The sequence below is a fragment of the Peromyscus maniculatus genome, chromosome 4 (genome assembly GCF_049852395.1).
Source record: "Peromyscus maniculatus bairdii isolate BWxNUB_F1_BW_parent chromosome 4, HU_Pman_BW_mat_3.1, whole genome shotgun sequence".
Classification (NCBI taxonomy): Eukaryota; Metazoa; Chordata; class Mammalia; order Rodentia; family Cricetidae; genus Peromyscus; species Peromyscus maniculatus.
This window is the reverse complement of record NC_134855.1, coordinates 44,181,735-44,194,715: the sequence shown is the minus strand read 5'-3', so window position 1 is coordinate 44,194,715 and position 12,981 is coordinate 44,181,735. Positions and strand designations below refer to the sequence as shown.

The 12,981-nt window shown below is 36.6% G+C and overlaps 1 protein-coding gene across 5 annotated transcripts in view; it reads left to right on the top strand.

Annotated features, from left to right (window-relative positions):
- Positions 1–8,595, top strand: part of Scn9a (sodium voltage-gated channel alpha subunit 9) — a 146,941-nt gene extending 138,346 nt beyond the window's left edge. For all 5 annotated transcript variants that reach the window (XM_042275387.2, XM_042275384.2, XM_042275386.2 and 2 more), the window contains exons 25-27: positions 917–1,021; positions 1,303–1,573; positions 3,959–8,595. In XM_042275387.2, the coding sequence (XP_042131321.1) occupies positions 917–1,021; positions 1,303–1,573; positions 3,959–5,151 (1,569 nt within the window). In that variant the 3' untranslated portion in view covers positions 5,152–8,595. The remainder of the gene's footprint in view (positions 1–916; positions 1,022–1,302; positions 1,574–3,958) is intronic.
- Positions 8,596–12,981: the final 4,386 nt, after the last annotated feature.

The following is a 12,981-nucleotide window of genomic DNA, read 5'->3' as shown; positions in this document are numbered from 1 at the left end:
CATACAACTGAAGGTGAGTAGGTAAGTTATGAATAAGTTCAAGTTATGGAATGAAAACTAAGAAGAAACAGATGCTGAGTACAGATGTGGGCACCTATGTATGAATTCTAAGTAATGACAACCCTTTTTTAATAACTACATCCTTAGGAAGAAGGTGAACAGCAACTACACTAAAACATCCTCCATTCAAAATTGTGGAGCCCCATATGTTTCAGATGTCATATTTTCTTAGATTTTTAAAATATTAGCATGCATAATGAGATATTGTATCTCATTTTTTATGAGACAAAAGCCAAAACAAAAAGAGAATCATTTGTGCTTCATAGACATGTTATACAAGTAAGATGAAGGTATAAAATTTGAAGTACACACACACATGGATGCTGACATTGGTAAAGAACTGTGCATGCATTTCTAGCATTATCTGTTAATTCTCTTCTCCATTAACCAAATGATGACATGGGGGAAATAAATGTAAATTAATACAATATTAATACTATATTAGTTGTTGTTGTAGAACTCTGCTCCTTATTAGAGTCCTAAATATCAGCAAAAGCATGAAAGACATTTTTAAGTCTTCCTAATCTACCTGTAATTTAGCAGAAATATTTTCTAGTAATAAAACTAGCAGAGAAAATAATACCTAAGCAAACAGGCTAAAATAGCACAGGTTTGTATATCAAAAGGTAATCAAGCTAGTCATTATTATATGTAATTTGTATATTCTACATATGTGAATTACATTATGACCGTATTTATATACATATATTCTTTTTAGGCATCTTATGTATAGCTCCTAGGTACATAACAAAGTCAATTTCATCTCTATATTTAAATATTTGACCCTTTTATGAATCAGAAGAAAGAACTGCATACTGATTCTGGTTTTAACTGGGTTTCTCTTTTATTCCTTTACCTTGGAGGTCAAGACATCTTTATGACAGAAGAACAGAAGAAATACTACAATGCAATGAAGAAGCTGGGATCCAAGAAACCACAAAAACCAATTCCCAGGCCAGGGGTAAATATGTAGTGTGTGTGTGTGTGTGTGTGTGTGTGTGTGTGTGTGTGTGTGTGTGTGTACATGTGCAATATCCTCCTAACTGTTCATTTCCTAATTCTTTTACATTTGTGATGTATTTTTACTCATTCTATAAAATTTATATAATTTTTTGTACATTAGATTTTGATCATGTTTTTTCCCTCCCCCAACTCCTTCCAGATCCTTTGTATAGTTTAATATGCAGATAACATTTGGGAATTTTATTCTACATTCTGTATCATTTTGGGTTTATTTTGCAGAACAAATTCCAAGGATGTATATTTGACTTAGTGACAAATCAAGCCTTTGATATCACCATCATGGTGCTTATTTGCCTCAACATGGTAACCATGATGGTAGAAAAAGAAGGGCAAAGTGATTACATGACAGATGTTTTGTATTGGATCAACGTGGTCTTCATTATCCTGTTCACTGGGGAGTGCGTGCTGAAGCTGATCTCCCTCAGACATTACTACTTCACTGTGGGATGGAACATTTTTGATTTTGTGGTAGTGATCCTCTCCATTGTAGGTAAGGCCACTTATTAATCACATTTTCTTTGTGGATAAAGTCTGCTCTGCTCAGAGAGGAGTCTGCATGCTTGAGATCTGTTTTGCTTTCAAGTGAATGATTAGCATGAAAGAAGGGAGGAGATTTAGAAAGAAAGCAAATTCTTTCACTTCAGAATTCCTGAGTTCAAGCCCAAGCCCTGAAAGCCAAATGTTGGGTCTGTCAGAAAGAATTCATGTTGAGGTTAGTCCCCAGGTCTGCCTCTAGGAGCCTTCGAATGGACATCTGTCTATAGATGTGTCCTGGAAGCTAATGAAGGATGCACTAGTAATTCTAGTTTTAGCAGGTTCATGGATACCAGCATATTGTTGGCTGTTAAATTCATCCTGAACTTAAAATGTCAAAAACTGCCATTTTCATCTCTTAAAACGTGGCCAGTCTATAACTAACATTCAGTAATTTCTCAGCTTGCAGCTCATGTCTGCGTAACACAGATTTTATATACCTTCCGCTTTCGCTATCATCTCTGTCCTGCTCTCTGTCTCCACACACTAATGTTTTAAAGTTATATTTTATTTTTAGCATTGAAATTTCTCGATAGAAGAAATTGTGAAATTAAACTCATAGCTGATCGAACAGGGCCATAAAAGCTAAAGGTTGTATAATCCCAAACCACAATAAAGAATGCCAAATGACTTAAAATCAATTTTTAAATAATTACTGGATGTGATAAACCAAAAGCACATTAAAACTCAGGTAGTGATGAGATAGTGGCGCTGTGAAATATAATGATGGAAAGTTTCCCGTTCAGTCAGGACAGTAAAAGAACGTCCTGCTATCACATAGTTTTAACAATGCTAACCAGGGGATTTAAATTTAAAACACAAACAAACAAACAAGGAGGTGCATGCATTAAAACCCAGGAGTAATTTATCTTTATCCTCATCATATCACAAGACTTCTAAAGTGAAAGAGTTGGCTGTGGCCATGTATATCTATCTGCAATCCAATCATTAAAAAGGCTTTCCCAGGAGGACATGGAGTTCCGGACCATCGTAGGCTACCTAGTCAGACAGTCACAAAACATTTTTTTTAACTCAAAACTTTTTTAAAATCAACTGGAGTTCAGAAAAGTCAAATTATAAATTGCACTTAACTAATATTGGTAATTTTCTTAAATGTTAACCAAAAATAGAAAATGTATTGGACAAAATTTTAATAAAAAAGATTAAAAATCTAGTAACAAATTTACTGTATATTGTATAAGACTTCTGTGAAAAAAAGTAAAGGGCAAAAAAGGCTGAAATATTTGAAGGCTTATCTTATGCTTGGTTACAAAGGTTGTCATTGAGATTAGGACTTTCTGAAGACTTTCATTTATTTTTACTAATATGGGTGTGTATCTGGGTGAGCGTATGTCGTGTGTGTGTGTGGGTACCCACATAAGACAGAAGAGGGTTTCAGACCCCCTCGAGCTGAAGTTACAGGCAGTTGTGAGCCACCAGGTATTGGTGCTGGGAACCAAACTCACGTCCTCTGCAAGAGAAGCAAGCGCCCTTAACCTCTGAGCCACCTCTCCAGCCCCAGTGACTAGTTTTATGAAATTAATTTGTAATTTCCATAAAATTATCAGTGAAACGTTTCTTATGGTGGTAGTTATAGACTGAAAACACAGCTGTGATAATAGCTGCAACCGTGTTTAAAAATTAAAATTCGAAGGATTCCCAGAAACAAAAGACTAGACTTTAATATACAATTAGTAATTTACTCAATTTCATAGTCATAAAAGTCAAAGGATAGTATAAAAACGTGGATCAGCTGGAGTGGCACACACCTGTAATCACAGCACCCGGGAGGCCCAGGCAGGCAGAACTCTGAGTTTCAGGCCAGCCTCCTCTACATATCAATTTCCAGTCTAGCCAAGGGCAAGGTTTACATGGTCAGACCCGATCTTTAAAAAAAAAAAAAAAAAAAAGAAAGAAAGAAAGAAAGAAAATTCGTGAAATTTAAAAAAAAATTATTTTGTTATTCCCCCCCCCTTTTTTTTTTCCTCTTGTTTTTTATTAGTAGGATCTAGTTTATGGATGGCTCTAGCTCTGAGCTCCATCTTGAGTCCTGGAAATAGACTTTGGAGCATGAGCATAGGTAATTCTTTCTGTGCACGACGCAACTTTAGTCTCAAGAGAATGAAAAACATTTTACAGACAAAAAATAAAGAGGAATGTGTCCATGAATTTAGTTAAGGTGGAAAAAATGTTACAAGCAGTTATTTGCTAAAATATTGAATTCAAGATAGAACAGCAATTCTGAATTTGTAAGATGGCAGATGAAGCGATTTAGATTCATGATATTGTGCCACATGGATATCTAAACATTTCCTTTGTCCCCGCCCCCACCCCCACATAGGAATGTTTCTGGCCGAGATGATAGAGAAGTACTTTGTGTCCCCTACCCTGTTCCGAGTCATCCGCCTGGCCAGGATTGGCCGAATCCTACGCTTGATCAAAGGCGCCAAAGGGATCCGCACGCTGCTCTTTGCTCTGATGATGTCCCTTCCTGCGCTGTTCAACATTGGCCTCCTGCTTTTCCTGGTCATGTTCATCTATGCCATCTTTGGGATGTCCAACTTTGCCTATGTTAAAAAGGAAGCCGGAATTAATGACATGTTCAACTTTGAGACCTTTGGCAACAGCATGATCTGCCTGTTTCAAATCACCACCTCTGCAGGCTGGGACGGACTGCTGGCTCCCATCCTCAACAGTGCACCTCCTGACTGTGACCCAAAAAAAATTCATCCAGGAAGTCCCGTGGAAGGAGACTGTGGAAACCCGTCTGTGGGGATTTTCTACTTTGTCAGCTACATCATCATATCCTTCCTGGTTGTGGTGAACATGTACATCGCCGTCATCCTGGAGAACTTCAGCGTCGCCACTGAAGAAAGCACTGAACCCCTGAGTGAGGACGACTTTGAGATGTTCTATGAGGTCTGGGAGAAGTTCGACCCGGATGCCACTCAGTTCATTGAGTTCTGCAAGCTCTCTGACTTTGCGGCTGCCCTAGATCCTCCCCTTCTCATCGCGAAGCCCAACAAAGTCCAGCTCATTGCCATGGATCTGCCCATGGTGAGCGGAGACCGCATCCACTGCCTGGACATCTTATTTGCCTTTACAAAGCGCGTTTTGGGTGAGGGCGGAGAGATGGATTCTCTTCGTTCACAAATGGAAGAAAGGTTTATGTCCGCAAATCCTTCCAAAGTGTCCTATGAACCTATTACAACCACACTAAAACGAAAACAAGAGGATGTATCTGCTACGATCATTCAGCGTGCTTACAGAAGGTACCGCCTTCGGCAAAACGTCAAAAATATATCAAGTATATACATAAAAGATGGAGACAGGGATGACGACTTGCCCAATAAAGAAGATATAGTTTTTGATAATGTTAACGAGAACTCAAGTCCAGAAAAGACAGATGCAACCGCCTCTGCCGTCTCTCCACCTTCGTATGACAGTGTCACAAAGCCAGATCAAGAGAAATATGAAACAGACAAAACAGAAAAGGAAGACAAGGGGAAGGATGGGAAAGAAAGCGGGGAATAGAGCTTCAGGTTTGCTCTACTGTTTACAGCCTGTGAAGGTGACTCACTGGTGTTAATAAGACTCCTTTACGGAGGTCTATGCCAAACTCTTTTTATCAAAATATTCTTGAAGGCCGCACAGTCACTAGTTTTGACCCAACAAGCAAGGGGCAGCATTGGCACATGGCTATTTTTTGCATTGGTAAATGATTCTGTAAGAACTGTGACTGGAACTCTGTAGGGAATAATCATTACTGCAATCAAGGGTGATTTAATCATTCATCAAATCGGAAAACCGTAGAGAAAGAATATTTTCTCATTTGCCTCCGTATCTTTTCTCTGGATTCTAATTAAACATGTACCCCATCTAAATATAGAAATTCAGGTAGACATGCATCCATACACACAGACACAAATACAAATGGGATTAGCTACAGTTTGGAATTCAGTGCAATAAATTTCCTTATAAAAGAAATGGGAATTAGTAATGAAGATTTTGTCAAAACATCTTATTATTAGAGAGTCAGAATCTTTATCCATAAATAGAGTTCAGTTTCTATTTTGAGGTGCTCAAACCTATCCTACATTGCATCAAAAGCAATTTATAGGTACCTATAAAATGTCATGGGATTGAAAACATATGTAGGCTACTTATTTAAGAAATCACCCACATTTACTTAGATTAGCGTTCACCTTGATTTATGGACATCTTTGGAATTTTGTGCTCACATGATTCTCCCACCTCAGTTGCTTAGCTCAAACTTCAAGTTCATTGAGAACAGCTAGCCTGCTTTTCTTATGTCCCACTTTGTATGTACAATAACCACAGACCTTGAAAAATTATTTGAGATATATATATATATATATATCACATTTCTCAATATAAAAACACGAAGACTATTAACAGAAAACTTAGTTTACAAAGTTCCATTTACTCACATTTATTCAATCCAACTTGCCCAATAAGATAGCTAATGACTGAACTCTTAACACCAGTTGCCACATTCATCTTCTCATGCCATGTTGGTTTGTCATGCTTTGTCTCTAAGCAAATTTAATGTTTCCTTTTAATGAAATATACCCTGAAATGCAATTAGCTACTTGATACCCTAGCACTTGTTTGAGCAGATGACCGGAACACAGTATGTACTGCATCTCTTAAATACAATCCTTAATGTATTTGGCAGCTTCCCAAGGTACAAGGGATACCAGGCTTTTAACACCTGTCCACCAGGTGTTTAGTATGAATGAAATGGCATTCAAAGAGTGAACCTCATCAGCTTGCTTGATTATCACTAACTTCCCTAATTGTGGAAGTGATCCTCTGAACCTCTATTATTCCACCTGTAAATAACATAGATGTCGCTTCCTCCTTAATATTCTAATCTGCAGTGTGAAATACATTTTGCATTGATCATCAAAATAGCCTGGGCTCATCATTTTAAAAGCACATTCATTTAGAGCTGGCTGTAACTACCCTACCAGGGATTAGAAATCTACTTTATGCTTTTAAAGCACTTGGTAGACATAAGTGGCCCCGACACATTCTCTCATAATTTTATTCTGACAAGGTGAAATGGTTCTTCCAACGCATTATCTTTGCAGAGAAAAAAAGCTGCGCTAGATAAGTAAAAGGAGGTTTTATTTAGAAGATTCTGAGGGAACTTTGAAGTAAATGCATAAAACGTACTTTTATCAATTTGCTTTTGAAATTCAAAAGTAACACAAAAGTATTGATATAATAAGTAATCAAAATACATATTCCTTATTTCTTGCCCAATTAAAAAGGAAAATGTAAACATCACTAGAGAGATGAAGAGACATATATAGAGAATGAGAAATGTAAAGGGGGAGAGAAGAAACAAAGCTATAAGAAGAATAAAAACAAAGATATAATTTTACAGAACTTGCTCAGAATGTTTTCCCATTGTGGTGCATTGTGTAACATCTCATAGGAGACTCTCATTGCAAACATTTGTCTAAAGGACCTAAGAAATTAAGTGTAAGGCTGACAATTCTCTACATCTATGTTTCATCATTTAACTCAGTTTGGTGGGGGCTGCTTTTTAAATTCTCTGGAAGATTCCAAACAGTGCTCAGCTAGACAAAGCACTGTGTATCTTTTAAGCTAGTAGAATAGGTTTGGACAGCTTAACTGGAAAGCTACACAAAACCTTCCATTTGTTACAAGTTTTAATACATTCAATTAAGAAATTAGTTTTATTTAACAAATGAAATCAGTTTTTCATTATTTTGCACCCATTAAAAACACAACTCCATTGTGAATATTTTTATGGATATAGTATGTGCAGATGTTTGGTATGGATTATCAGTGATTTGCTATTAATATTTTTACAGTGGCTGATTTTATGTAAATTTAAAATATATTGGCAACTGTTTTACTCAACACACATTTTTTTAGCATTGTAAAAAAGAACAGCTATAAAGTTTCTCTTTTTTCTACTTCATGCTGAACATATTTTATTCTGAACTTATAATTTTAAGTGTAATATTAAGTTGTATACATACATGGGTGTTTAGCCTCAAAATTAGTACTTATGACATGTATCAATTAAAAATATTATACTTTTTTTGAGACAGGGCTTCTCTCTGTAGCCCTGGCTGTCCTGGAACTCACTCTATAGACCAGGCTGGCCTTGAATTCACAGAGATCTGCCTGCTTCTGCCTCCAGAGTGCTGGGATTAAAAGGTGTGCACCATCACCACCCGACCTAAAAATGGTATTTGACACTAGGATAAGATTTAGTAAAAGCTTAAAGCAAGCTTACACCACTTTTCATATTGGCTAGTGTTTGTACTAGTGATAAAACATCATCCCACTGAAGCTACTAGTCACATAGTCACTGAAATTATTTTACCTATTGGCATAGAATACTGACTACCCAGAAAATATAAATTAGCATTAAATAAAAGAAAGCATATGTGAACACAAATCCATACACATAAGTTTGATGAAAACAAGAGAATCTTGTTACTATTTTGTCTCTTCTCATGGTGTAAACAGTAAAAGAAATCTATGAGCTATTTCTAAATTCAAATTGTCACATTTTGCAATCATAAATGTTTAGCATGATTTTGTAGAATTTTGATAGTTTTATAAGAGTGAAAATTAAATGCATATGTAAATAAAGCAGTCCATACTAGCAAATTCACCATTTGTTAATGGAAGTAATGAAAAGGGGGGCAGCTAAATAAGGATGGTCAGTAATTGACCTGGTTTAGATCTTATGTTTAGAGCCATCAGTTTTTAAGTATATGTTTTCATTAGTTTCCTGAGAAAAACAATCAAGAATTGCTCCCAGCAAATGAATAAGTAGCCATGAATATATGAATGCTGTTTACAAAATCCATAAACACATGAATGCTCAAAATGTTTGAGTTTGTCAAAAATTACATTGTAGTTATACTTGAGACTTAAAAAATGTTAATAGAATCTAAAATAAAAGTCACTAAAAAAAATGATGTCTTATTTATTTTGTGTCTCAGTATTTTTAGGGGTAAATTCATGGCATCCCTAATGATTGTTAGTATTTTTTCCTTTGTTTCTTTTTCTCTCCCTTCTTTGCCTTTGCAACATGGACAGCTTCAGCTTAATGACTCCTGGATGCAAAAGTTGAAGAAGAGAAGTGTGGAGTCCCAGAGTAATTCCTTCAGTTCCACGAGGGGGGTTGTATAGGGGAAAAATTGAGACAGGAAGTGACCAAAGGCAAACAGTTAGCCACACAACACTAACATATGCTTATTTTTCTTCTTGTACCAACACTGGGAAGCTGCAGGGCATGCATGACAAGTAATAGTGTGAGTGCCAGGGTCCGAGCCATATATGGATTCCAAACAAGCCATGACCCTCTGGATTTCCTGAATGCATTAACCTATGTGGACCTCGGTTCTCATTGAAAATACGAGAGGGTCCTACTTCATACATAGTAAGAAGAATAGGATAAGACAATTCCCATAAAGCAATTAAAGCTAGTATTGACAACACAGAATCAAGAACTGATCTCAATAGTGGTACTAGGGTGGCACTCCATGTGCTACTGAGGATTTTAAGAGTCCTAGCTACATGTATGTTGGGCAGAACCACAATGCAACCCATATAAGTGCTCAGTAATGACATTTCTGATTCACATGAGGATGTATAAATATATTTCCAGAAGAATTTCATTCCTTCTACTATAAAGAATGAATATTTAGTGATGTGCTGTACACACAAATATTTCAAATTTATGATATTTTTATGATTTGTGAATTGAACCATTGTGTTAAGATCAGAAAACATGGACATTTACAAAAGTTTAGATCATTTTAAAAATGTGGATATTTGTTCTAAAATTTAGCTATATAATTAATACAAACCACTATATTTTATTTTAGCTGTGAGCAGCCAGTATTTTTAATGATCTTCAAATAATATGCAGTGAAAATTATAGATGATATATTGTGTTATTATTTCAACATTCGATATAACAGACTAAAATGCAAAATAATTTCAAAATATTTCTAGGGACCTCTGTGATGGTAATAATATTTGCTATGGTCACTCTGTAAAATAAAATTATAGGCACTGAATGACATCATAAACCATCTAGCATGACTGGATGATATAGACAGAATTCTCCTCCAACAGAAAAGCTCAAATCACACAAATTTGCTATACCACAAGCAAATTAGATATAGAACCCATAGCCATCCCTCTCATGGGAGGAGGGGATTACCCATCAGCTAAAGCAGAAGGGAATTCTGCTGAGCCAGCACCTTGTGAACACAGCAGAAGAATATGAATAATTGATAGCTATATGCAAGCAAGAGAGCAAAGACGCTTCATTTAGCTTGATTTTCTATTGCTCTTTAGTTGCACTTAGAGAAGTCATTGATCTGTCTGGGGGAAGATAATTTGAAAAGATTTCAGTACCTTCTGTCATGCTTGTCATGGGCTCTAGCTGGAAGATGGGAGACTCCTATGAACATCAAAACTCTAGAAGAACCGAGTAAAAATACTATGTGTTCCAACTATAACATTTGCTAATATGCCCTCAATTTTATTGTGTTCTTATCAAAGCAGAATATCTTTAAAGTTATATTCCTCTTATCAAAATATAACTTTCTAAAATACTGTTATAACTCATATATACTTCAGTAAAACATAAAATGTAGAATTTATAGAAAATATATCTCATTAACATTAAGAACATTCTCTCCATTCAAATTATAATTATTTCCAAAGACTTTTAAACTTAACCTAGATTTCCATGTGCTGGTTTAACGAAAACATTCTTTTACTTACAGTTGATCTTGTAGTTGTTTGTGAACCCCAAGATTTATTCTCTTCATTTTTTTAAGTATCTTTCCCATTTTTCTGTTCAATAAAACCTTTTAATATGTGATTTTTCACAGCACTTGAGCATGGAAAGCATTTATATGAGAGTATCATCTCACTCATATAAAAGTTTTGAGATAACTGTGATACAGGAACTTCACCCCATCCCTGCTTAGTCCTTTGATCCTTAGTACTCCTCCCTTTTCTTTCTTTTCAAAAATGTTCCACTAACTCTCAACATTTTTTTAAAATTGGTTTGTGGGGTAATGGGCTTCTTATGACTGTTCATATCTCTTTAATTTCTGTCCATTACTGTACAGTGTTGCTCTCAGAAGACATGAGTCATTACTTACAAACTGTGGTACAAGGCATGGGATATCATCCATATTGGCCAAACAGACCACAGAGGTCTCCAAAATGGCACAGGCTATTGTTATTGCTCTTCCTTACCTACTGTAACTACATGGTAAGACCCTCCTGCTGAAGATACAAATCATTTGGATTCTAGATATAGAATAATCATTCCCAAACTCATAAGGAAAGTTCCTCTCCACTAGCCAGCTTTCATAATGCTAGAAGTGCTATGCAGGATGCTGGGAGATAGAAGACATCAGTGGTTTTAAGCAGTGCTGGGTGAAACATGCTGCGATACCAGCTATACTAGCTAGTTTTATGTCAACTTGATACAAGCTAGACTCATTTGAGAAGGGAAATTCTCAATTGAGAAAATGCCTCCATAGACTGGCCTGTAGGCAAGTCTATAGTGCATTTTCTTAATTGGTGATTAATGTAGAGGGACCAGCCAATTATGGATGGTGCCACCCCTTGGTTAGTGGTCCTCGGTATTGTAAGAAAGCAGGCAGAGCAAGTCATGAGGAACAAGTGAGTAAACAGCACTGCTTCATCGCCTCTACTCCTGAATCCAATGTTCCTGCCCTTTGAGAGTTCATACTCTGACTTTCCCCAGTGAAGGACTCTATCAAGAAACTATAAGCCCAAATAAATACTTTCCTCCCAAGTTGCTTTGGATCATGGGGTTTTATCATTGCAATAGAAACCCTAATTAAAACACTGAGCTTATAGTCAAAAATGTGCCTATTGGTCAGTAGTGGCACTGCTGTTAGGGTGGCTAATTGCTTTCTGATCAGAATTGAAGCCTGTTCCACCTGACACAATCATAGCACTAGTAATCACGGTCAATAGACTATAGCTGAGGAGGTCATAGACACAAGGATACAACTTTCTCCTGTTATTTTGCTAAATGGCAGGCTCTCAACATGCCTTCTAAATATTTGTGTTTATGCTCTCAACCTTGGTCGGAGCAGCTTCTTTTTTGCAGCAGACTTTGAAGAGATGTGTAACTGATCAAAGTACGGAGATAAAAGACTCAATGCTCAGCCCTAAATGAAACATCTGTATCAACCACAGCACCATCACCAAAGCTCACCACAGAAGATGAAGCAATAAGAATTCAAGGGCTGGAAGGTATGGAGGAGTGCTGTGAGATGTGTTCTTTGGGACATAGCATGCCTACTGAAACCATGATCTCACAACAGCTTATACAAGATCATGCCAGGCAAAATCTGCACGTAAATGGGGCAGAAAATGTCTGTGCCCCACCCTATATAAGGAGCTATTGGCAATAGACAGTTGCTGTGGAAGGGGGACTCATTCTATATGGAGGACCTAGTTACTGGTTATTTTCCCATGCTCTAGTAGATAGTCCCACAACAAGGCATATATGAGCATCTTGACAGGGCTTACTTAAGATGAGCAATCAGAAACAAAATAGACGTGAAACTGGTGAGAGAAGTGTTGGGGGGAATATGAAAGAAGTTGTTGGGGGTATAGGGGTAGGTATGATCATATTTCATTGTATACATGAGTAAAATTCTCAAAAATAATTTTTAAATTAAAGGGGAAGGCATGAGTCTCCATGTGGAAACCACCAATAACTATAGCTAATCCCTGCCTGAAAAAGATGAGCAATCAAAGAAAATAAAATTTAAGCTGCTAATTTTGTGATGATTTGTTATGAGGAATTGAAGACAAATATATTCTCTTAAATTTCTATATGCTGGGCTAATGTATTGAGATGGGTGAGAAAAATAACTACTAGAAAAGGTTTTGTTTTGATCAAACAAAATGGCTAATGGACTGTGGAAGTAAAAAGAGGGAAAAGCTGAAGAGAGAGAGAGAAAGAGAAAGATTGATGCGCTGGTCTCACAAAAACAAAAACCCCTCAAGTAAGGCAGATGCCAGTCAGTCTTAGAAATTTAAAGGGAAGATTTTCATCCCTGGTTACCATGCTTTCCATATCTACCAATTACTGTGTTCTGTTCTTGGCTTCAAGTCATCGCATCAGTTTATAATCAGAAGCTGAAGAAAGTGGGTGACTTTAAGTGATATTTTCTCCAGGTCAGTGAGACTATAATACACATCTGACAGCCCATGTGTTTAAAATGTAAGCCAAAAATGGAACTGCAGCAATGTGTCCCAAAGTGTCATTCATGG